The 24,886-nt window shown below is 45.9% G+C and overlaps 1 protein-coding gene across 1 annotated transcript; it reads left to right on the top strand.

Annotated features, from left to right (window-relative positions):
- The first annotated feature begins 7,014 nt into the window (after positions 1-7,014).
- LOC125507962 (zinc finger CCCH domain-containing protein 62) lies at positions 7,015-12,081 on the top strand. The gene is made up of 10 exons (XM_048672505.2): positions 7,015-7,378; positions 7,577-7,650; positions 7,935-8,049; positions 8,176-8,234; positions 8,502-8,553; positions 8,623-8,734; positions 8,810-8,908; positions 8,993-9,120; positions 10,158-10,262; positions 10,403-12,081. Exons 1-10 carry the CDS (start codon positions 7,110-7,112, stop codon positions 11,649-11,651), a joined length of 2,262 nt encoding a protein of 753 aa, XP_048528462.2. The 5' UTR covers positions 7,015-7,109; the 3' UTR covers positions 11,652-12,081.
- Positions 12,082-24,886: the final 12,805 nt, after the last annotated feature.

Genomic DNA, 24,886 nt, shown 5'->3' with positions numbered 1-24,886 from the left:
GTGGCCTGGTCATATTTGTCTGTGGAGCTTTTGGCTGTGGAAACACTCGCTCACTATGTTGTTGGCTCACTCGTTATGTATGATCACTCTCTCCCTTTTTCTTTCCTTTACTTTTCATCTAATCAAGATAGACTTCCTCGAATGTCATGGGTAGCCAAGTGAACTTTTCTCCTCTATGGACAAAACATAAGCGATTCGCATGTCTGCTAATTTGTACATCACGGTCATGCAACCACGGCCGTCCAAGAAGCAAGTGACAAGCATGCATCGGCACCACATCACACACAACAACATCCTGATATGTCCCTACTGAAATTGGTATTCGCACGCTGCTAATCACCTTAATTGCGCCACAATCATTCAGCCATTGCATGCAGTATGGGTGTGGATGACGTTTTGTTTGCAACTGAAGCTTCTCAACCATCTCCGTGCTTGCAATATTGTTGTAGCTGCCACTATCAACAATCACTTGACATATCTTTGAGTTGCTTTGGAAAAAATTATGCCGCTGCCCCTTGTCCTCCTCCACAACCTGGGCGTTAAGTGAATGACATACAACCAAAGCTTCACCATCAAGTTCCTCATGAGATAAAATAGTTCCTCCTACTCCCCAACCTTGCTGCTCTTCCACTTCATCATTGCCACCTTCAGGGTCACTTTCAGACTCCCATTCACCTCGTTCATTGATGATCATAGTTCTTTTGCTTGGACATTCCGAAGAAATGTGACCTCTTCCTTTGCACTTGTGGCATTGAATGTCGTTGTTGCATGAGAACTCTTTTATGGAGGTGGAGCGGAGGATACTCCTGCTGTAGCTGATGACCTCTTATCTTGATTGCGAATAGCAGGTGAGGAAGCCATCGAGGCATGTGGGTGCCTAGGTAGTGCACTCTCAAACTGAGAACCATATGTCCATTGTGTTCGCTACCATGAGTGTGTGGTGTTGCGGCCTTGGAAAGCACGAGTATAACCATTACACATATTCTTATTCTCAACTCATATAACTTGATGAACCACATCTTGTAGTATATCATAAGGAAACATCTGCACAAAATCTGATATTTCATCATTTAGCCCATGTAAAAATCTCGCCATCTTCGCCTCATCACTTTCATGGGTTCTTGTTCGAATTAGCAGCACCTCCATCTCTTTATAGCACTCTCCAACAGTGCCGTAACCTTGAGTGAGCTCCTGCAATCGCTTGTATAGTTTCCTCTCATAGTATGATGGAACAAAATGGCGCCTCATGACTTGCTTCATCAAAGTCCAACTGCGGATATAATTATTGCCCAATATCAATCAATCGTCTTGCAACTAATTCCACCATGTAAGAGCATAACCAGAGAACTCCATAACAGCAAGATCAACCCTCTTGGCTTCAGAAAAACCATGGATGCGAAAGATTTGATCACACTTCTCCTCCCACTCAATATATGCATCCGGATCCTCTTTTCCCGTGAATGATGGCACATGTAGCTTCACTCTCGCTTGGTTGTCGCAGTCATCTTGATCATGGCGGTCATAATGATGACCATTGCGACCACAAAACAGCACCACAGTGAGGCGGGGAGTAGGGTCCATAGCCCCCCATGCCTTTCATCTTCGTCACCATGCTCGGAGAGATCTTCAAGGGAGATGTCATCACCATCATGTGCAGCTCATTGCCGGTGCTCAACGACAAACCCGCGGGGGTCATGGCCTCACCCCCAAGCTTCTCCTCCATGCAGCCCACCCTCACGGGTGGCAGCAAAGTTGTCACACCTCCATTCAGCACCAACAACACGGATATTGTGGGCAGCAGCTCCGACAGCTCTTCCACGACCATCGTGGCGGTCCTCGTTTATGTGATGTCGCCGATTGATGGCGGACAGCGAGGCAGCGGGGCTGTGTTGATGTTGATCCCCATTGCCCGCGATAGGAAGATGACCTCCAAACATCCTTCGCATAGCTGCAACTATACTCTCCTCAATCAAATCACCAAGTGCCGCATGAGTTTTTGGGAGATCATCTTCCACATGTTGATGTCCATGTACACTCGAGTTGGATCCTGTCATGTTAACTCTTGGAAACAAGTGGACAAAAGAAAAAAATTATGCGGAAAACACTCAGCTCACCTTCTTGCTTACCCAAATTCTAATGGTTCCTTGGCGGTTGTGTGGTGGTAGAAAATCAGTAGTGGACGGGCGAATAAAAGTAAGGAAGCTGATGTTTCTAGGTGGGGTAAAATGAGGAGGGCTAGTGGTGAGATCCAATCGATGCAAACCAAATGAACAAGAAAAAATTGTAGATCCTTGCACCACGTTTGAGTTGCAACACTTGCCACTACAACTTCTGAAATTTCTCACCAAACTGAATATGATTGCACACTTTCTCACACTTTCTCTTCTCTTTTTTTGCTCTTTTTTGTTGCTTTTTTCCACTCTTTTCTCTCTATCTCTTTTTTTTGCTTTCTCTTTTTTCAGCACAAAAGATCCAACATCAAGACTTGAAGAAAACAACAACAACAACCTTGGATAGAACTTGGTGCAAACACAAAGATGAAAGCAAACAACTAGATCTCAGCAACAAAGTCTTGGATTTTTTGTGTGGATTTTTGGCTTTGGACTCTAGAACGGGGAAACCCAAACTAAAAAGGACAAATCTAGCTACAACGATATAGATCCTACCATGTAAACCTTGCTCTGAATACCAGATGATGTGACACCGTCATCGGAGAAGAGGGTGTTCAAGGGGAGGTCCGATCTTCACGGTGTAGGATCAGTAAATGGATGGGGATAACTAGTTGCAAACAGCCAAAAATGGAAAATAAGAGATTATGACCCGACGAGGAGGATGCTCACCGAAGCCTGCAATCCAAACATTCGCCGATCCACAACCCACAATACTACCCCCACACAACCACTCTCAAGTCGTGGAGCACATGATAGGTGCAATCCGCAAGGGAAACCACAAACTCTAACCCACACAACATGATGTAGTCGTGGAGCACGAATTAGGAGCAATTTCTCAAGTAATCACAAGAATAAGGATAACAAGAGCTCTCCAATCTCAGGAGGAGCCTATGTCTTTGGTCTTTGATAGAAGTGGCAAAAGCCCCCAACGAAGGGAAGAGCTAGCCTATTTATAATTGGGACAACCGCCCTGGATAGGAGTGAAAACAAACTAGCTTTGGAACCAGCTTAGGTGTTAAAGTGAACCAACTTTGGTTTGACTAATTGGCTTCAAGACTTAAAGAGGTAGCTTCTGGAAATCTCTCGTCGGAGGTGGTTGGCAGTTCCCAACCAAACATTGTTCATTGGGGTCGAACAATGTTTCCTTCAGCAGCAAACTCGGGTTTAGGGAACCTTCACAAGTTGGGATATCCAAACTCGTGAAAAACATTGTTTTGTCAGAATCGGAACATTGTTTCTTCAATAGACAACTCGTTTCTTCATGAACTCCTAACTTTGTTTCTCCACCATAAAACATTGTTTTGCACGGACTAATATGTGTTTGGCCTTCTTCGATATTGCACCTGAGTTCAACCAACAACAAAGGAGGTGAATGCACAACCATGTCTTCAAGGTCAAATGATAAACTTAAGTTAGCGTTCACCTAATCATGTATTTGCATTGCCCGACTTTCTTGTGATTGGACCGTTGATGGTTGGGATGTCCTCATCACCTTTTGTTCTTGGCCCAAAGGCTTGCTGAGGTATGCTATTGGATGGCCTTCTTGCTGGAGAACAACCCACACCCAGACCACAAGCGCCTGTTTTGATGGCAAAAGTTTTTGTGAAATCTGGTAGTGCCAAAACTGTTGGGGAACGTAGTAATAATTCAAAATTTTCCTACGTGTCACCAAGATCAATCTAGAAGATGCTAGCAATGAGAGAGAGGGAGTGCATCTTCATACCCTTGAAGATCGCTAAGCGGAAGCATTACAAGAACGCGGTTGATGGAGTCGTACTCCCTGCGATTCAAATCGCGGAAGATCCGATCAAGCAACGAACGGACGACGCCTCCGCGTTCAACACACGTACAGCCCGGGGATGTCTCCTCCTTCTTTATCCAGCAAGGGGAGAGGAGAAGATAAGGGAGAACTCCAACAACACGACGGCGTGGTGGTGGTGGAGCTCGTGGTTCTCCAGCAGAGCTTCGCTAAGCACTACAGAGGAGGAGGAGGTGTTGGAGGAGGGAGGGGCTACGCCAGGGAAGGGGGTGCGGCTGCCCTCTCTCTCCCTTGCTATATATAGGGGGAAGGGGGGACCCTAAGGTTCCCTAGGGAAGGGGCGGCGGCCATAGGGGAAACCCTAGATGGGTTTGGGTGCCCCCACCCCTAGGAAACTTGCCCCCCAAGCCGGGAGGGGCGGCTACCCTATGGGAGGTGCCCCCACCTCTCCAGGTTACGTGAGAGGGGGTGGGAGGGGCGCACAACCCCTTAGTGGGCTGGTGTGCTCCCTCCCCTTGCCCATAAGTCCCCCCAACACTTGCCGGGGCCTCCGAAACACCTTTCGGTCACGCTGGTCGTCACCTGATACTCCCAGAACAATTTCGGACTCCAATACCCTTCCTCCAATATATCGATCTTTACCTCCGAACCATTCCGGAGTTCCTCATCATGTTCGGGATCTCATCCAGGACTCCGAACAACCTTCGATAACCACATACTATTCCCATTACAACTCTAGCGTCACCAAACCTTAAGTGTGTAGACCCTACGGGTTCGGGAACCATGCAGACATGACCGGGACACCTCTTCGGCCAATAACCAATAGCAGGATCGGGATACCCATATTGGCTCCCACATGTCCACGATGATCTCATCGGATGAAACACAATGTCGGGGATTCAATCAATCCTGTATACAATTCCCTTTGTCCATCAGTATGTTACTTGCCCGAGATTCGATCATTGGTATCCTCATACCTCGTTCAATCTCGTTACTGGCAAGTCTCTTTACTCGTTCCGTAATGGATGATCCCATGGCTAACTCCTTAGTCACATTGAGCTCATTATGATGATGCATTACCAAGTGGGCCCAGAGATACCTCTCCGTCATACGGAGTGACAAATCCCAGTCTCGATTCTTGCCAACCCAACAGACACTTTCGGAGATACCTGTAGTGCACCTTTATAGCCACCCAGTTAAGTTGTGACGTTTGATACACCCAAAGCATTCCTACGGTATCCGGGAGTTGCACAATCTCATGGTCTAAGGAAATGATACTTGACATTAGAAAAGCTCTAGCAAACGAACTACACGATCTTGTGCTATACTTAGGATTGGGTCTTGTTCATCACATCATTCTCCTAATGATGTGATCCCATTATCAACGACATCCAATGTCCATGGTCAGGAAACCATAACCATCTATTGATCAACAAGCTAGTCAACTAGAGGCTTACTAGGGACATGTTGTGGTCTATGTATTCACACATGTATTATAGTTTCCGGTTAATACAATTATAGCATGAACAATAGACAATTATCATGAACGAGGAAATATAATAATAACCATTTTATTATTGCCTCTAGGGCATATTTCCAACAAAAATTGGAGTTGTAACCAGGGCATTCTTTAATGCTTGAAATGTAGTTCCAGTTGTGGATGTCCAACCAAATTGGTCATGCTTCTTCAGTAATGTGGTAGGCTTAGCAATCATTCAAAAATGGTGCACACAATGTATGTAGTAGCCAACAATTCCCAAAAAGGACCTCACTTCTTTGGTTGATGTGGGAATTGACCATTGTACCACTTCATGTACTTTACTATAATCAGTTGAAATCCTCCAGATGAAATGGTATGGCCCAAATACGCAAGTTCCTAGTGTCCAAAAGAGCATTTAGACCTCTTTATATACCACTAATCTGTTATGAACAGAGCAAACACTTGTCTTAGGTATTGCAGATGCTGAGCAAAAGATTTGTTGTATACGAGGATGTCTGGAGAACCAGGTGCAATGTGGAGTTCATGGCTTCCGGGAAGGTGGTTGGGGCTCCTGCGAGTCCAAAGGATATAACCTTGTATTCACATTGGCCAAAATGTGTTTGGAAAGCCGTCTTGTGCTCTTCGCCTTCTTCGAGTCAGATTTGGTGATATCGAGCTCTTAAATCAAGCTTAGAGAACCACCTAGCCCCTGATAGTTCAGACAATACTAAAAGGGTTGGACGCGCTTTACTGCGCCATTTGTGCTGCTGGTTTATAATTCTTTATTCCATTTGTTTCGAAATATAAGGCGTATTAGTTATTTGAAAAGCCAAACCCTTTAAATTTGACTAAATATATAGGGAAGTATATCAATATCCATAATATCAAATTGGTATCAAAAGATTGATCATGAAATGAATTTTCATATTTTATTTCTTTAGTGGTGTGGATGTCGATGTTTTTGGCTCTGCACTTGGTCTAAGTTAAAGAAATTGGTCTTTTCAAAAAACAAATACACCTTATAATTTGGAGCTGAGAGAGTATTTGGTTTGGCGGGTGGGGGAGATGATGGAGTGTGTTTTTCTTTTTGTTTATAGTGTGGTGTTTTGGTGGACTGTTCACGGTGTGATTCTGTGTTTTCTACTAATCAACCAATACATATGTGGGAAAATTTTCTACGTCTGTATCTGTATGTACTATATTGATGCTACAATATCATATGTTGACGCGTCTTGTTTTTTAGGTGATGAGAGGATGCACAGAATTGATATATTTTTATAGGTCAGTTGCACCTGATTGATTTGAAATATCATTGACAAGTCAAAATCATGAGCCAAGTTCAAAATTGAATATGACTTCAACTGACGTGGCGTCCCTCCACTGCTTTAGGATTCGTGCTGACCATCTGAAGTCGTTTGCTAGGAATCGCCAAAATCTGACGATCGCTAGATAGCATTTTCTTCATCTTTTTCGCGAGCTGTCTACGTTATGTAACGCGTTTTGAAAAAAAATCCTGAAAATGCTGTGTTTATAGGAAGAAGAAAAAGTGCCGTGTAACAAAGCTCTTAAAACCCCATAGCCCACACGAAGAAGGGCCAACACATTTTCCAGCCAAAACACCATAAAAGCCAACGAATACTCAAACCCGGAAACTCCTCCCTTCTCGCTCCATCCCCAACGGTCGACCCAATAACCCGCCATGGCCGCCGCCGCCGCCCGCACCGGCCTCCCACCGGCGGATCACGATCCGCTCGAGGGGGCAGAATCGGAGTCGGAGGAGGAGGTGGAGAGCGGCGAGGAGCGAGGCGGTGATGGGTCGGAGGCTGAGACCCTCGCCGACCTCTACGGCCCCGACGCGGGGTCCGACGAGGACCCCTCCTTCGACCCCGCCGCCGACAAGCGGGCGGTGGGGGAGGCCGCGCTGTGGTCCGGGATGGCCCGGCTGTCCATCTCCGCGCGCAAGGGCAGGTTCGCGCCTGGTTTCCCTTCTCCTCTCGATTTGGCTCGGTTTCTATGATCCCCACAACGTACACGGAAATATATTCTCACGATCTTCGCGATTTGTTCTGCGTTTGTTGGCCTGGGTCTTCGAGTTCTTTTTTTTTTTGCGTCGAAATTTTGCTTCTTGGTGGAGATCAGGATTCCTTGTGAATTTTGAAATTTCAGGAAAGGACCCGTGGCGCTAGAGATGGGAAATGAGGATATTGATCTTTTGGCGATGGTGGACAAGCTGATGCACGGTGAGCTCCCTAGTCTTATTTTCTGCCACATTATGTGCCCTTGCAACTTGCGGGTACAAACTGGAAACGGAACGGTCTTATAAGTTTGACGTGAGCAATGTGTACCGACTTGTCAGAAAGGGAATCGGGAGAAGATATTTGAGTTGTAACATTCTGTAGGAAAACTAGGATACACATCATATTGACTTATTGAGGCAATACCAAGATAAACTTAACTGTTAATTTCTGATGTCCTTACGAACATAACTGTTAGTTTGATGATATGTGTACTTTGTGAAATGTAGATGGCCAGTTGGAGAAATTGAAGGTTTATGAATGCAAAGCATACCTGAGGATTCACAAGTTGAGATTGGGAGGCAAGAAAGAAGAGCTTCTAAATCGTATCAGGGATCACATTGAGTATGAACTACATCCCTTATGTTATCTCTTAAATAATTTTGTTATAAGTGAGCTATTGTCTTTGCTTAGTTATTTCCTATGTCCATTGATGTACTTAAAAATTTCTTGTGATTCGCAAACATTCAGGGTCAAATTGTTTGGAGATGTGAAGTATCCAGTGTCAAGCTTTGTTCTGAACTGTAAAGGTGAGAAAAAAGGCTATTTCTAATTTAGCACAGAACATGGCTCATGTATGAGAATTAATTTTAACAAATCCCTAGACTTATAATAAGACTAGTCTTGTCACTTGGAAGATGAGCTTCTTAGCTCTAGAGTTAATTTCAACAAACCCATTTTCATGTACTATTTCGAAATTAAACACAATAATGCTCACAGTATCAGAACTTCTCTTCCCTGGCTATGCCATTTAAGTGCTACTTTTGTCAATCTTATGTAGCAATTTTTTATTGTAGGTGATGCATGCAAAGGTGATGTGGTGATGTTTGAGCAAAATATTTACAGAAGGTAATACACATCAAGCAGATATTTTGTATTTGCTGTAGTGATGGGCGTGATGTTTGAGTATCGCTGTAGGAAAAAGGGAGATCCTCGTGGAATCAAGGGTCGTCTATGTGGTCAGAGGACAAATGCTGGTAGGATAATCAAAGAAAGCTATGGCACTGCAAAGCAACAGCATACATTCACTGTGAGTTCTGGCGTTGAGCTATAATATTGTAAGGAAATCATCTTCATATACTGTTTTTAACCATCAGAAATGTAGGTTGAGATTTTCTGGAGCAAAGGGTACAAACCATGGCCTCCCCTTCATCCTCTCCTCATAAAGGGAAGAAATCTTTACAAGGACAAGACCATGAGACAGGTTTGCTCTCTAGTAAGGTTCATTTTCAGTGGGAAAGAGGACCTTACAATTAAACTGGTACTGATAGAGTTTCTACCTTCATAGCCATGGCCTGATGAAAAGGAAAGAAGCAGAGTCCTAGAAGAAAAACATGCAAGAGGGTTCCAGGCACGTAAGTCAAGGGAGGTCAGGATTCATGAGAAAGAGATTGACAAGATGAGGAGATTTAATAGGTATGCCTCTAATACTATGACATCAATATGGTATTGATAATCATAATGTAACTTCCTGGTGTCTGGGAAAAATAATGTAATTTTTTGTGTGATTTGTTTGCATTTTGGCTACTAGCAGTGTCTGAAATACCTGTAGTACCGTATCACCCACCTAATAAGGGCTAAAGTGGTAAAGTATTTTATTTTTAAAACTAGGGAAAAACGTACAGTTTTCAGATCATCTTATCCTAAGTTTGGAATTTGTAGCAAGCCCAAACCTGTTTATACTTTATAGGAAGTATTTGAACAGTGGAATCAGCTTATGATTTGAAAGAAGCAAGTAAACAAATGACACACTTTTGAGATTCTGCTCGAGAAGGTAGCTACGTCCGTGCTGACTGCATATGATTGATTTGGAAGTCAAACTTATTGAATATTTGGAGGTCTCAGCTATTGATTATGACTAAATTGTTAGATAAAGTTAACTCTAGAGTGTTTGAAAATAAGTAGTACTATATGAAAGACAAAACATTACATAGAAAATTACCTACACAAATGTTTGAGTCCTTTATATGTTTGTAAGTTTCATGTAAAAAAATAATATTTTCACACCATGTGTAAAAGAGAAAAGTATGTATAATGATATTTTCCATGAAAATTTATAAGCATATAAAGTGCTCAGACATTTACATGTGTATATGTCTACTTGGAACTTTTTGACATGGGAAAATAGATTTTCTTTACCCGGGTGCACCTTCAAATTACCCACTGCCTTGCAGGTTATAATTATTTAACCTAGTAGAACATGAACTGGACCTCTATAGTATAACTCTCTCATCAATAGGAATGCACACCAGCCTGAGTCTTTCTTTCATTAAAGATCTGCTTCGACCCCAAGCATGTTTGGTTTCCTCCTGCACTGTCTCAACTCCTGGACTTGGCTGCAGCAGTTGTGAGGAGCCATCATGACAGTTGTGTGTCTGGCCACAAATATCTTTTTTTTTCTGGCCACAAATATCATTGATGTTATGATTTTCAAATGTTGTTTTGGGGAACAGGCTTAAAGACAACAAGAGCAAAGGGAAAGAGAACATGAATCAAATATCATCTCAAACCGTTGTTCCACAACAGAAGGTTGTGTCCACGGATACTGTTGATCAAAGGTATTTCTGAATCTTATCATTCTATCCTATTACATGAAAGCTCGATCTTGATTACTTACTATTGGATGTTGGGAATTTTTGGCATATACATACAATTTTTTCTTTATTGTTCCTAATGTATGCTTTTAACAACTTATTAGATTTGACAAAGGGAGGACAGATTCCCTCCCACAAGGTGAACCTGGGAACGCAAGGCAGCAGCAGATATCTTCAAAACAAAATCCTGCAATTCATTTGTTCCATCAGCAGTTCCTCTATCAGGGTCCTTCGGTCCAACATGGCAAACCAGAGAAAACAAGGCAGCAGCAAATACTGTCAAGGCCCACCACTTCAGAGCAAATTTTCAAGCACCCAACGCAACACGATAATCATAGGCCTACTCCTGCACAGCAAATGTTCAAGAACCCACAGGAACACAATAATCACCAGGAGCAGCAAAATAAAGTGCTTCCGCAGGAGGGTACAACAAAAACTGTCAGCATACTTGGTCGGGCCCCTTGCCTTCATTATGGAGGATCAGGGAATGCAGTTCAACAGCAGAAAGTATCAAAGCCAACTCCTATGGAGCAGATCAGAAACCAGTCACAGCCCCTCAAACATGAGCACCACAATTTAGTGCTTCCACAGGAGGATGCAAAGAAGGGAACCAACAGAGTACATTCCATTGATCACGGCAAGGCCCCTTGCCTTCAGTATGCGGGACCAGGGAACGCAATGCAGCAGCAATCATCAAGGCCAGCACTTCCACAGCAGATCAAAAATCCACCACAGCCCCCCAAACATCAACACACTGAAGTGCTTCGGCAGGAGGATGGAAATAGAACTTACAGAGTAGAGCCCGTTGATCGTTGGAATAACAATTACCATAACACAACGTATGACGAATCAGCATTCCAGCGTCGTGGGACTCAGGATGCAAAGACACACCAGCATGGCTCCAGCGGCCAGCCACATGCTCACGGTGATAGCCATTGGCATCAACCTCTCAGGCCTAGAATTCAGGATTTCTCTTCAAGAAACCTAGAAGGGGATTATCGCGAACATAGGCAAACGACTCGAGAGCAGTACAATCCTCAAGAGAGGCATCATCATAATCAGCATGGTCGCGGGCAAATGATTCAGGAGCAGTATCAGCCCCAAAAGATCCATCATCAGAATGAGCACGATAGCTGGAGAATGAACCAGAACCAGTATCATCCCCAGGAGAACCATCATCAGAATGGGCACGATAGCTGTAGAATGAACCACAACCAGTATCATCCCCAGGAGAACCATCATCAGAATTACCGGTACACCCAGCAGTTTCCAGCACCGAAGATGTGCCGCTACTACCAACAAGGGTTGCGGTGCCCCTATGAGGGAAACTGCAAGTTTTCCCATGGCAGCTGAAGGGTAGCAGTACTTTGTGCAGTCACTTGAGAATTGGAGGGTGTCAACTCCCATTTTGTCAGTCAACTTGTGTTGGCAAGCAAGGCTACACGTTTTTTTCTCTTTTATCAGATGATCTCGAATGATGGATCATGGTTTATAAAAAGATTTTGGTTTATAATTATGGTTTATAAATAGATTTTGCGACAAGAACCTCCATGCAATATAGTCTTGGAGATTAGAAGATATATTTCGCTGAAATATACCTTGTCAGTTCTTTTAAGATTTTGTAGCAACTTATAAGTTTGTAGAATTACAAGCTGAAAAGAACTGGATTTTGATCCGTAGCGTCCCAACCAGCTCCTCCCGTTTCTTGTGTACTAGATGCTGGGGCGCGCCTCTTGGGCGGTCATGTACCTGTTCGTGTGCATTAATAATTTAGTCTGAACCCCTTATGTGTCTACATATCAAATAACACATCACTTTATCTTTCATTTTTCTTTTTTTAGGGGAAAGATTGCAATTAAATTAAAATATCATCACAGGCATTACAATCAGATAGCACCAGCAGCGCCAAATCCAGTGGTAGTTGGCCCATATAGACTGCCCCCTACCACCGATCTGGGTTTGCTAGCAGACTTGTTGCCATCTCTCCCTATCTTCCGAAAGACAATGTTCAATCTATCATGCAGAAGCTCCCTAGTCTCTATATAGTGCTCTCTCCAAGCTGCTAAAGGGGTCTCAGGTGACAAAATGTTTGAAATAACCGCAACACAATCAGATTCAATGATGATCTTTTCATTTCCCAAGTCAAGAGCAGCCTTCAGCCCAGTGACACATGCACAAGCTTCAGCCTCTTCGATACTCGCACAGGCATGGAGTTTTACGCCCTTGGCTCTTACAAGTCTACCCATGTAATCTCTTATAATGTACCCAGCACTAGTTTCTCCCGAATTGGCTACAAACGCAGCATCAGTGTTAACTTTCAGCCACCCCACTAGAGGTTTAGTCCATCTAGGCTTTCCTGCATGACTTGGTCCAGATCTGTTCAACACTGACATATGGCACTTCAGGGGAGTAGTAGCATCAACCGGCTTCTTTCCCTTATCATCAGTAGCGAGGCACTCACACCAAAAAGTAACAATGTAGTTTTGCAGGAATCTAACCTCTCAGTGTCAAGCTACCTAGCAACAATCATATGTATATATGGTACATAGAACAACAAGATAAGCAAGTTCCGATGCCTAGATAGAACACAGATCACAACAGATTTTGTTCCATTCAATTAGTGTCAACGCCCCTGACAGGCGCGTCCCACCGGGCAGCGACACCACCCTGCCCAGCGCTGCCCCACGCGAGGACCGAGACAGGAAGCCCAACTGTAGAACCTGCGGCCCAGAGTGATCCAAGTGAAGCCCACCACGCCAAGTACTAAAGGAGACTGCAATGCAAGGGATCGGCATCCAGTGGATCACGACAACGGCGGCTCGGCTCTTATCCCCTTTCTCTTCCTCGCTCGCGATGAGCCCTAGCTACTATTCTTGTAATCTCTTTGTAATCGCCACCAAATCCTACCTCTGTGAGGAACTGCTGCCGGTAATCAAGATTACCCACTACTATAGTCTATCATCTGGTATCAGAGACCAGTAATCCTTCCACCGCCGCTCCATTCTGGCGCAGCTAATCGAGACCAGAGGCCTCCGGCAAGCTCGTACACACCTGGTAGCCATGGATTCGGCGATCAAAGCCTTCCTCGACCGCCTCGACAACACCCTCAAGGCCCAGAACAAGGCAATCGTGGAGATCCAGGTTTCCACAGCCAAGATCGACGATCTCGTCCACTGGTGTCCTGATCTGGAGAAGCGAGTTGCCAATCTCGGTGACGCGGTGGCAACGCTCCAGATGGCGCAACCACCGTCAACCAGGACGAGCGACGAGTCCCAAGGGGTGAATCCGAAGCAAGGCCCTTCTGCGACGACCGGCGTCCTCACGGGGGCCGATGGCGGCGCGGGTAGCGAGCTTCAAGGGCCAAATGGCCACGACATGTTCAACTTGCCACAGGGGAACGTGGCGGCGTCCTGCCAGACGCCGCCGCCACCCCTGGCAACAGGTCCGTCCTCCTCTCCGATCACATCTTTGCCCTCACTGTCGCCGTTTGCACATGCGAGTCAGCTCCTAGTAGGGTTAGGATAGTCCCACCCGTCCATCGCATTTCCACAGTTCACGGGCGACAACCCAAACCTGTGGAAGACCATGTGTGAACAATACTTTCAGATGTTCGGCATCTTACCGTCGTTCTGGGTTCCGATGGCGGCCCTGAACTTCTCGGGATCAGCTGATGTACGGCTGCAATCTGTTCAGAAGCGTCTAGCAGAGTTTGACTGGGAGCACTTTACTGCTTTACTGTGCACACGTTTTGGTCGCGATCGGCATCAGACGCTGATCAGACAATTCTATTCGTCCGCCAAACATCATTAGTGGCGCATTACATTGAGCAATTTGAGCTGATCATCAATCATTTATCTTCTTACTCTGATACTATTCACTCGTTTTATTTCCTGACTCGTTTTGTTGAGGGATTGCAGAAGGATATTCGGGCGGTGGTCCTTGTTCAGAGACCATCGGATCTGGATACTGCCTGCGGGCTGGCGCTACTCCAAGAGGAGGTGATGGAGGGATCATTCGGCTCGCTACCTCGACCACCCGAACAAGCGCCAAGGCAGGGCACTCCACTGCCCCTGCCCCCTCCACCGGTGAGAGCGGTGCTGTTGGGGAATGTAGTGTTTCAAAAAATTCCTACGATCATGCAAGATCTATCTAGGAGAAGCATAGCAACGAGCGAGGAGAGTGAGTCCATGTACCCTCGTAGACCGAAAGCGGAAGCGTTTAGTAACGCGGTTGATGTAGTCGAACGTCTTCGCGATCCAACCGATCCAAGTACCGAACGCACGGCACCTCCGCGATCTGCACACGTTCAGCTCGGTGACGTCCCTCGAACTCTTGATCCAGTTGAGGCCGAGGGAGAGTTTCGTCAACACGACGGCGTGGTGACGGTGATGATGATGTTACCCGGGCAAGGCTTCGCCTAAGCACTACAACGATATGACCGAGCTGTTAACTATGGAGGGGGGGGGGCACCGCACACAGCTAGGAACAATTGATGGGTGTTCTAGGGGTGCCCTCCCCATGTATATAAAGGGGGAGAGGGAGGGAGGCAGCCTAGGGTGCGCCCAAGTAGGAGGAATCCTACTTGGGCCCCTAGTCCAATTCGGCCCCCTTACCATATTTGGACAAGGGGGAAAGGAAGGAGGGGGGGAGAAGGAAGTAGGAGTCCTACTTCATACTTTCCTTTTCCTCCTCTCCTTTTCCTTTCTTCCCACATGGCTGGCCCTATAGGAGGCGCACCAGCCCCTTGTGGGCTGGTGTGTTCCCTTACTTGGCCCATTAAGCCCATATCTTTGGGGGGGTTTGCCCGGAACCCCTTCTGGCGGTGACCCGGTATCATCCGGAACACTTCCGGTGTCCGAATATAGCCTTCCAATATATGAATATTTACCTCTCGACCATTTCGAGACTCCTCGTCATGTCCGTGATCTCATCGGGACTCCGAACAAACTTCGGTACATCAAATTACATAACTCATAATACAAATCGTCATCGAACGTTAAGCGTGCGGACCCTACGGGTTCGAGAACTATGTAGACATGACCGAGACACATCTCCGGTCAATAACCAATAGCGGAACCTGGATGCTCATATTGGCTCCTACATATTCTACGAAGATCTTTATCGGTCAAACTGCATAACAACATACTTTGTTCCCTTTGTCATCGGTATGTTACTTGCCCAAGATTCGATCGTCGGTATCATCATACCTAGTTCAATCTCGTTACCAGAAAGTCTTTACTCATTCCATAATGCATCATCCCGCAACTAACTCATTAATCACATTGCTTGCAAGGCTTATAGTGATGAGCATTACCGAGAGGGCCCAGAGATACCTCTCCGATACATGGAGTGACAAATCCTAATCTCGATCTATGCCAACTCAACAAACACCATCGGAGACACCTATAGAGCATCTTTATAATCACCCAGTTACGTTGTGATGTGTGATAGCACACAAGGTGTTCCTCCGGTATTCGGGAGTTGCATAATCTCATAGTCAGAGGAACATGTACAAGTCATGATGAAAGCAATAGCAATAAAACTAAACGATCATTTATGCTAAGCTAACGGATGGGTCATGTCCATCACATCATTCCCTAATGATGTGATCCCGTTCATCAAATGACAACACATGTCTATGGTTAGGAAACTTAACCATCTTTGATTAACGAGCTAGTCAAGTAGATGCATACTGGGGACACTCTGTTTGTCTATGTATTCACACATGTACTAAGTTTCGGGTTAATACAATTCTAGCATGAATAATAAACATTTATCATGATATAAGGAAATATAAATAACAACTTTATTATTGCCTCTAGGGCATATTTCCTTCAGGTGCCGGCCGCGCCTGCGGCAGATCGCGATGGCACTGACGCAGCCCGCGCCGACTAATCCAAGCTCAGGACTCTGTGCGACTACCAGTGCACCCGCTGTCTATGTTTCATGTGCGGCGAACGGTGGGGGCACGACCATGTGTGCCCCACTACGGTGCAGCTGCACGTTGTCGAGGAACTCCTTGATATGTTCGGCCTCGACAACGGCATCGACACACAAGTCACAGAAGACGGCACCAGCGATGTGGCCATGGAGATTTCCCTCTCGGCCGTGACGGGAGGGGTCTCAGCCAAAGCATTTCAACTTCGCGTGTGGTTACAAGGGCGAGAAGTGCTCATGCCGGTGGACTTGGGTAGCTCAAACTCCTTCGTCAACGAGCAGCTGGCAGAAAACAAAAATTTTCCTACTCGTTTCACCAAGATCCATCTAGGAGTTCATCTAGCAACGAGTCATCGGATGCATCTACATACCTTTGTAGATCGCGTGCGGAAGCGTTCAAAGAACGGTGATGATGCAGTCGAACACGACGTGATCCAAATCACCGATGACCAAGTGCCGAACGGACGGCACCTCCGCGTTCAACACACGTACGGGACGGGAGACGTCTCCTCCTTCTTGATCCAGCAAGGGGGAAGGAGAGGTTGATGAAGATCCAGCAGCACGACGGCGTGGTGGTGGATGCAGGGCGTCACAGTAGCAGGGCTTCGCCTATACTACGAGAGAGAGACGTAACGGGGAGAGAGGGAGGCGCCAGGGGCTGGTGTATGAAGTCCCTCCTCTCCCCCACTATATATAGGAGGGCCAAGGGGGGTGGTGCGCCAGCCTAGGAGATCCAATCTCCTAGGTGCGGCAGCCAAGGGGAGGTTTCCCTCCCCCCCAAGGCACCTAGAGGTGCCTTTCACCATTGGGACTCTTCCCTTAAGTGGAACCCTAGGCGCATGGGCTTTTGGGGCTGGTGCCCTTGGCCCATCTAGGCCAAGGCGCACCCCCTACAGCCCATGTGGCCCCCCGGGACAGGTGGCCCCACCCGGTGGGCCCCCGGGACCCCTCCGGTGGTCCCGGTACAATACCGATAACCCCGAAACTTGTCCCGATGGCCGAAACAGCACTTCCTATATATAATTCTTTACCTCCGGACCATTCCGGAACTCCTCGTGATGTCCGGGATCTCATCCGGGACTCCGAACAACATTCGGGTTACTGCATATACATATCTTCACAACCCTAGCGTCACCGAACCTTAAGTGTGTAGACCCTACGGGTTCGGGAGACAAGCAGACATGACCGAGACGACTCTCCGGTCAATAACCAATAGCGGGATCTGGATACCCATGTTGGCTCCCACATGCTCCACGATGATCTCATCGGATGAACCACGATGTCGAGGATTCAATCAACCCCGTATGCAATTCCCTTTGTCAATCGATATGTTACTTGCCCGAGATTCGATCGTCGGTATCCCAATACCTCGTTCAATCTCGTTACCGGCAAGTCACTTTACTCGTACCGTAATGCATGATCCCGTGACCAGACACTTGGTCACTTTGAGCTCATTATGATGATGCATTATCGAGTGGGCCCGGTGATACCTCTCCGTCATACGGAGTGACAAATCCCAGTCTTGATCCATGTCAACCCAACAGACACTCTTGGAGATACCCGTAGTCTACCTTTATAGTCACCCAGTTACGTTGTGACGTTTGGTATACCCAAAGCACTCCTACGGTATCCGGGAGTTACACGATCTCATGGTCTAAGGAAAAGATACTTGACATTGGAAAACTCTAGCAAACGAACTATACGATCTTGTGCTATGTTTAGGATTGGGTCTTGTCCATCACATCATTCTCCTAATGATGTGATCTCGTTATCAATGACATCCAATGTCCATACTCAGGAAACCATGACTATCTGTTGATCAACGAGCTAGTCAACTAGAGGCTTACTAGGGACATGTTGGTGTCTGTTATTCACACATGTATTACGATTTCCGGATAACACAATTATAGCATGAATAAAGACAATTATCATGAACAAGGAAATATAATAATAATGCTTTTATTATTGCCTCTAGGGCATATTTCCAACAGTCTCCCACTTGCACTAGAGTCAATAATCTAGTTACATTGTGATGAATCGAACACCCATGGAATTCTGGTGTTGATCATGTTTTGCTCTAGGGAGAGGTTTAGTCAATGGATCTGCTACATTCGGGTCCGTATGTACTTTACAAATATCTATGTCTCCATCTTGAACGTTTTCACGAATGGAGTTGAAGCGACGCTTGATGTGCCTTGTCTTCTTGTGAAACCTGGGCTCCTTGGCAAGTGCAATAGCTCCAGTGTTGTCACAGAAGAGTTTGATTGGCCCCGACGCATTGGGTATGACTCCTAGGTCGGTGATGAAATCCTTCACCCATATTGCTTCATGTGCTGCCTCCGAGGCTGCCATGTACTCTGCTTCACATGTAGATCCCGCCACGACGCTTTGCTTGCAACTGCACCAGCTTACTGCCCCACCATTCAAAATATACACATATCCGGTTTGTGACTTAGAGTCATCCAGATCTGTGTCGAAGCTAGCGTCGACGTAACCCTTTACGACGAGCTCTTCGTCACCTCCATAAACGAGAAACATTTCCTTAGTCCTTTTCAGGTACTTCAGGATATTCTTGACCGCTGTCCAGTGTTCCTTGCCGGGATTACTTTGGTACCTTCCTACCAAACTTACGGCAAGGTTTACATCAGGTCTGGTACACAGCATGGCATACATAATAGAACCTATGGCTGATGCATAGGGGATGACGCTCATCTCTTCTATATCTTCTGCCGTGGTCGGACATTGAGCTGAGCTCAATTTCATACCTTGTAACACAGGCAAGAACCCCTTCTTAGATTGATCCATATTGAACTTCTTCAATATCTTATCAAGGTATGTGCTTTGTGAAAGACCTATGAGGCGTCTCGATCTATCTCTATAGATTTTGATGCCTAATATATAAGCAGCTTCTCCAAGGTCCTTCATTGAAAAACTCTTATTCAAGTAGGCCTTGATGCTGTCCAAGAGTTCTATATCATTTCCCATCAATAGTATGCCATCTACATATAATATGAGAAATGCTACAGAGCTCCCACTCACTTTCTTGTAAACGCAGGCTTCTCCATAAGTCTGCGTAAACCCAAACGCTTTGATCATCTCATCAAAGCGAATGTTCCAACTCCGAGATGCTTGCACCAGCCCATAAATCGAGCGTTGGAGCTTGCACACCTTGTCAGCATTCTTAGGATCGACAAAACCTTTCGGCTGCATCATATACAATTCTTCCTTAAGGAAACCATTAAGGAATGCCGTTTTGATGTCCATTTGCCATATCTCATAATTGTAAAATGCGGCAATTGCTAACATGATTCGGACGGACTTTAGCTTCGCTACCGGTGAGAAAGTCTCATCGTAGTCAACCCCTTGAACTTGTCGATAACCCTTAGCGACAAGCCGAGCTTTATAGATGGTCACATTACCATCCGCGTCTGTCTTCTTCTTAAAGATCCATTTATTTTCTATGGCTCGCCGTTCAACGGGCAAGTCAGTCAAAGTCCATACTTCGTTTTCATACATGGATCCTATCTTGGATTTCATGGCTTCTAGCCATTTGTCAGAATCCGGGCCCGCCATCGCTTCTTCATAGTTCGAAGGTTCACCGTTGTCTAACAACATGATTTCCAAGACAGGGTTGCCGTACCACTCTGGTGCGGAACGTGTCCTTGTGGACCTTCGAATTTCAGTAGGAGCTTGATCAGAAGTATCTTGATCATTATCATTAACTTCCTCTCTAGTCGGTGCAGGCACCTCAGGAACATTTTCTTGAGTTGCGCCATTTTCCGGTTCAAGAGGTAATACTTCATCAAGTTCTACTTTCCTCCCACTTACTTCTTTCGAGAGAAACTCTTTCTCTAGAAAGAATCCATTCTTGGCAACAAAGATCTTGCCTTCGGATCTGAGGTAGAAGGTATACCCAACAGTTTCTTTAGGGTATCCTATGAAGACGCATTTTTCCGACTTGGGTTCGAGCTTTTCAGGTTGAACTTTCTTGACATAAGCATCGCATCCCCAAACTTTTAGAAACGACAACTTAGGTTTCTTCCCAAACCATAATTCATACGGTGTCATCTCAACGGATTTCGACGGAGCCCTATTTAAAGTGAATGCGGCAGTCTCTAAAGCATAGCCCCAAAAAGATAGCGGTAAATCGGTAAGAGACATCATAGATCGCACCATATCTAATAGAGTGCGATTACGACGTTCGGACACACCATTACGCTGAGGTGTTCCAGGCGGCGTGAGTTGTGAAACTATTCCACATTTTCTTAAGTGTGTGCCAAATTCGTGACTCAAGTATTCTCCTCCACGATCTGATCGTAGAAACTTGATCTTCCTGTCACGTTGATTCTCAACCTCACTCTGAAATTCCTTGAACTTTTCAAAGGTTTCAGACTTGTTTTTCATTAAGTAGATATACCCATATCTACTCAAGTCATCAGTGAGGGTGAGAACATAACGATAGCCACCACGAGCCTCAACGCTCATTGGACCGCACACATCAGTATGTATGATTTCCAATAAGTTGGTTGCTCGCTCCATTGTTCCTGAGAACGGAGTCTTGGTCATTTTACCCATGAGGCATGGTTCGCACGTGTCAAATGATTCATAATCAAGAGACTCTAAAAGTCCATCAGCATGGAGCTTCTTCATGCGTTTGACACCTATGTGACCAAGGCGGCAGTGCCACAAGTATGTGGGACTATCATTATCAACCTTACATCTTTTGGTACTCACACTATGAATATGTGTAGCATTACGCTCGAGATTCATTAAGAATAAACCATTCACCATAGGAGCATGACCATAAAACATATCTCTCATATAAATAGAACAACCATTATTCTCGGATTTAAATGAGTAGCCATCTCGAATTAAACGAGATCCCGATACAATGTTCATGCTCAAAGCTGGCACTAAATAACAATTATTAAGGTTTAAAACTAATCCCGAAGGCAAATATAGAGGTAGCGTGCCGACGGCGATCACATTGACCTTGGAACCATTCCCGACGCGCATCGTCACCTCGTCCTTTGCCAGTCTCCGCTTATTCCGCAGCCCCTGCTTTGAGTTACAAATGTGAGCAACTGCACCGGTATCAAATACCCAGGAGCTACTACGGGTACTAGTAAGGTACACATCAATTACATGTATATCATATATACCTTTTGTTTTGCCGGCCTTCTTGTCTGCTAAGTACTTGGGGCAGTTCCGCTTCCAGTGACCACTTCCCTTGCAATAAAAGCACTCAGTCTCGGGCTTGGGTCCATTCTTTGGCTTCTTCCCAGCAGCTTGCTTGCCGGGCGCGGCAACTCCCTTGCCGTCCTTCTTGAAGTTCTTTTTACCCTTGCCCTTCTTGAACTTAGTGGTTTTATTGACCATCAACACTTGATGCTCCTTCTTGACTTCTACCTCTGCTGATTTCAGCATTGCAAATACCTCAGGAATGGTCTTTTCCATCCCCTGCATATTGAAGTTCATCACAAAGCTCTTGTAGCTTGGTGGAAGCGCCTGGAGGATTCTGTCAATGACCGCATCATCCGGGAGATTAACTCCCAGCTGAGTCAAGCGGTTATGTAACCCAGACATAGTGAGTATGTGCTCACTGACAGAACTATTTTCCTCCATCTTACAGCTAAAGAATTTGTCGGAGACTTCATATCTCTCGACCCGGGCATGAGCTTGAAAAACCATTTTCAGCTCTTCGAACATCTCATATGCTCCATGTCTCTCAAAACGCTTTTGGAGCCCCGGCTCTAAACTATAAAGCATGCCGCACTGAACGAGGGAGTAGTCATCAGCACGTGTCTGCCAAGCGTTCATAACGTCTTGGTTCTGTGGGACAGGCGGGTCACCTAGCGGTGCTTGTAGGACATAATCTTTCTTGGCAGCTATGAGGGTGGTCCTCAGGTTCCGGACCCAGTCCGTATAGTTGCTGCCACCATCTTTTAGCTTGGTTTTCTCTAGGAACGCGTTGAAGTTGAGGACTACGTTGGCCATTTGATCTACAAGACATATTGTAAATATTTTAGACTAAGTTCATGATAATTAAGTTCATCTAATCAAATTATTCAATGAACTCCCACTCAGATAGACATCCCTCCAGTTATCTAAGTATAACATGATCCGAGTCAACTAGGCCGTGTCCGATCATCACGTGAGACGGACTAGTCAACGTCGGTGAACATCTTCATGTTGATCGTATCTTCTATACGACTCATGCTTGACCTTTCGGTCTTCTGTGTTCCGAGGCCATGTCTGTACATGCTAGGCTCGTCAAGTCAACCTAAGTGTTTGCATGTGTAAATCTGTCTTACACCCGTTGTATGTGAACGTTTGGATCAAACACCCGATCATCACGTGGTGCATTGAAACAACGAACTGTCGCAACGGTGCACAGTTAGGGGGAACACTTCTTGAAATTATTATGAGGGATCATCTTATTTACTACCGTCGTTCTAAGTAAACAAGATGCAAAACATGATAAACATCACATGCAATCAAATAATAAACGTGACATGATATGGCCAATATCACATAGCTACTTTGATCTCCATCTTGGGGCTCCATGATCATCTTGTCACCGGCTTGACACCATGATCTCCATCATCATGATCTCCATCATCGTGTCTCCATGAAGTTTCTCGCCAACTATTACTTCTAATACTATGGCTAACGCGTTTAGCAATAAAGTAAAGTAATTTACATGGCGTTTCTCAATGACACGCAGGTCATACAAAATAAAGACAACTCCTATGGCTCCTGCCGGTTGTCATACTCATCGACATGCAAGTCGTGATTCCTATTACAATAGCATGAACAACTCATACATCATATATAGATCATTCATCATTCATCACAACTTTGGCCATATCATATCACAAAGCACTTGCTGCAAAAACAAGTTAGACGTCCTCTAATTGTTGTTGCAAGTTTTACGTGGCTGAATTAGGGTTCTAGCAAGAACGTTTTCTTACCTACGTGAAAGCCACAACGTGATTTGTCAACTTCTATTTACCCTTCATAAGGACCCTTTTCATCGAATCCGCTCCAACTAAAGTAGGAGAGACAGTCACCCGCCAGCCACCTTATGCAACTAGTGCATGTTAGTCGGTGGAACCGGTCTCACGTAAGCATACGTGTAAGGTTGGTCCGGGCCGCTTCATCCCACAATACCGTTGAAGCAAGATAAGACTAGTAGCGGCAAGAAAGTTGACAACATCTATGCCCACAACAAATTGTGTTCTACTCGCGCAAGAAGAACTACGCATAGACCTAGCTCATGATGCCACTGTTGGGGAACGTTGCAGAAAACAAAAATTTTCCTACTCGTTTCACCAAGATCCATCTAGGAGTTCTTCTAGAAATGAGTCATCGGATGCATCTACATACCTTTGTAGATCGCGTGCGGAAGCGTTCAAAGAACGGTGATGATGTAGTCGAACACGACGTGATCCCCAAATCACCGATGACCAAGTGCCGAACGGACAGCACCTCCGCGTTCAACACACGTACGGGACGGGAGACGTCTCCTCCTTCTTGATCCAGCAAGGGGGAAGGAGAGGTTGATGAAGATCCAGCAGCACGACGGCGTGGTGGTGGATGCAGGGCGTCACAGTAGCAGGGCTTCGCCTATACTACGAGAGAGAGACGTAACGGGGAGAGAGGGAGGCGCCAGGGGCTGGTGTATGAAGTCCCTCCTCTCCCCCACTATATATAGGAGGGCCAAGGGGGGTGGTGCGCCAGCCTAGGAGATCCAATCTCCTAGGTGCGGCAGCCAAGGGGAGGTTTCCCTCCCCCCCAAGGCACCTAGAGGTGCCTTTCACCATTGGGACTCTTCCCTTAAGTGGAACCCTAGGCGCATGGGCTTTTGGGGCTGGTGCCCTTGGCCCATCTAGGCCAAGGCGCACCCCCTACAGCCCATGTGGCCCCCCGGGACAGGTGGCCCCACCCGGTGGGCCCCCGGGACCCCTCCGGTGGTCCCGGTACAATACCGATAACCCCGAAACTTGTCCCGATGGCCGAAACAGCACTTCCTATATATAATTCTTTACCTCCGGACCATTCCGGAACTCCTCGTGATGTCCGGGATCTCATCCGGGACTCCGAACAACATTCGGGTTACTGCATATACATATCTTCACAACCCTAGCGTCACCGAACCTTAAGTGTGTAGACCCTACGGGTTCGGGAGACAAGCAGACATGACCGAGACGACTCTCCGGTCAATAACCAATAGCGGGATCTGGATACCCATGTTGGCTCCCACATGCTCCACGATGATCTCATCGGATGAACCACGATGTCGAGGATTCAATCAACCCCGTATGCAATTCCCTTTGTCAATCGATATGTTACTTGCCCGAGATTCGATCGTCGGTATCCCAATACCTCGTTCAATCTCGTTACCGGCAAGTCACTTTACTCGTACCGTAATGCATGATCCCGTGACCAGACACTTGGTCACTTTGAGCTCATTATGATGATGCATTATCGAGTGGGCCCGGTGATACCTCTCCGTCATACGGAGTGACAAATCCCAGTCTTGATCCATGTCAACCCAACAGACACTCTTGGAGATACCCGTAGTCTACCTTTATAGTCACCCAGTTACGTTGTGACGTTTGGTATACCCAAAGCACTCCTACGGTATC

Source organism: Triticum urartu, chromosome 5A, assembly GCF_056163025.1.
Source record: "Triticum urartu cultivar PI428250 chromosome 5A, HENAU_Tu73, whole genome shotgun sequence".
In the NCBI taxonomy this organism is placed as follows: Eukaryota; Viridiplantae; Streptophyta; class Magnoliopsida; order Poales; family Poaceae; genus Triticum; species Triticum urartu.
This window is presented reverse-complemented; position numbering and strand designations above follow the sequence as displayed.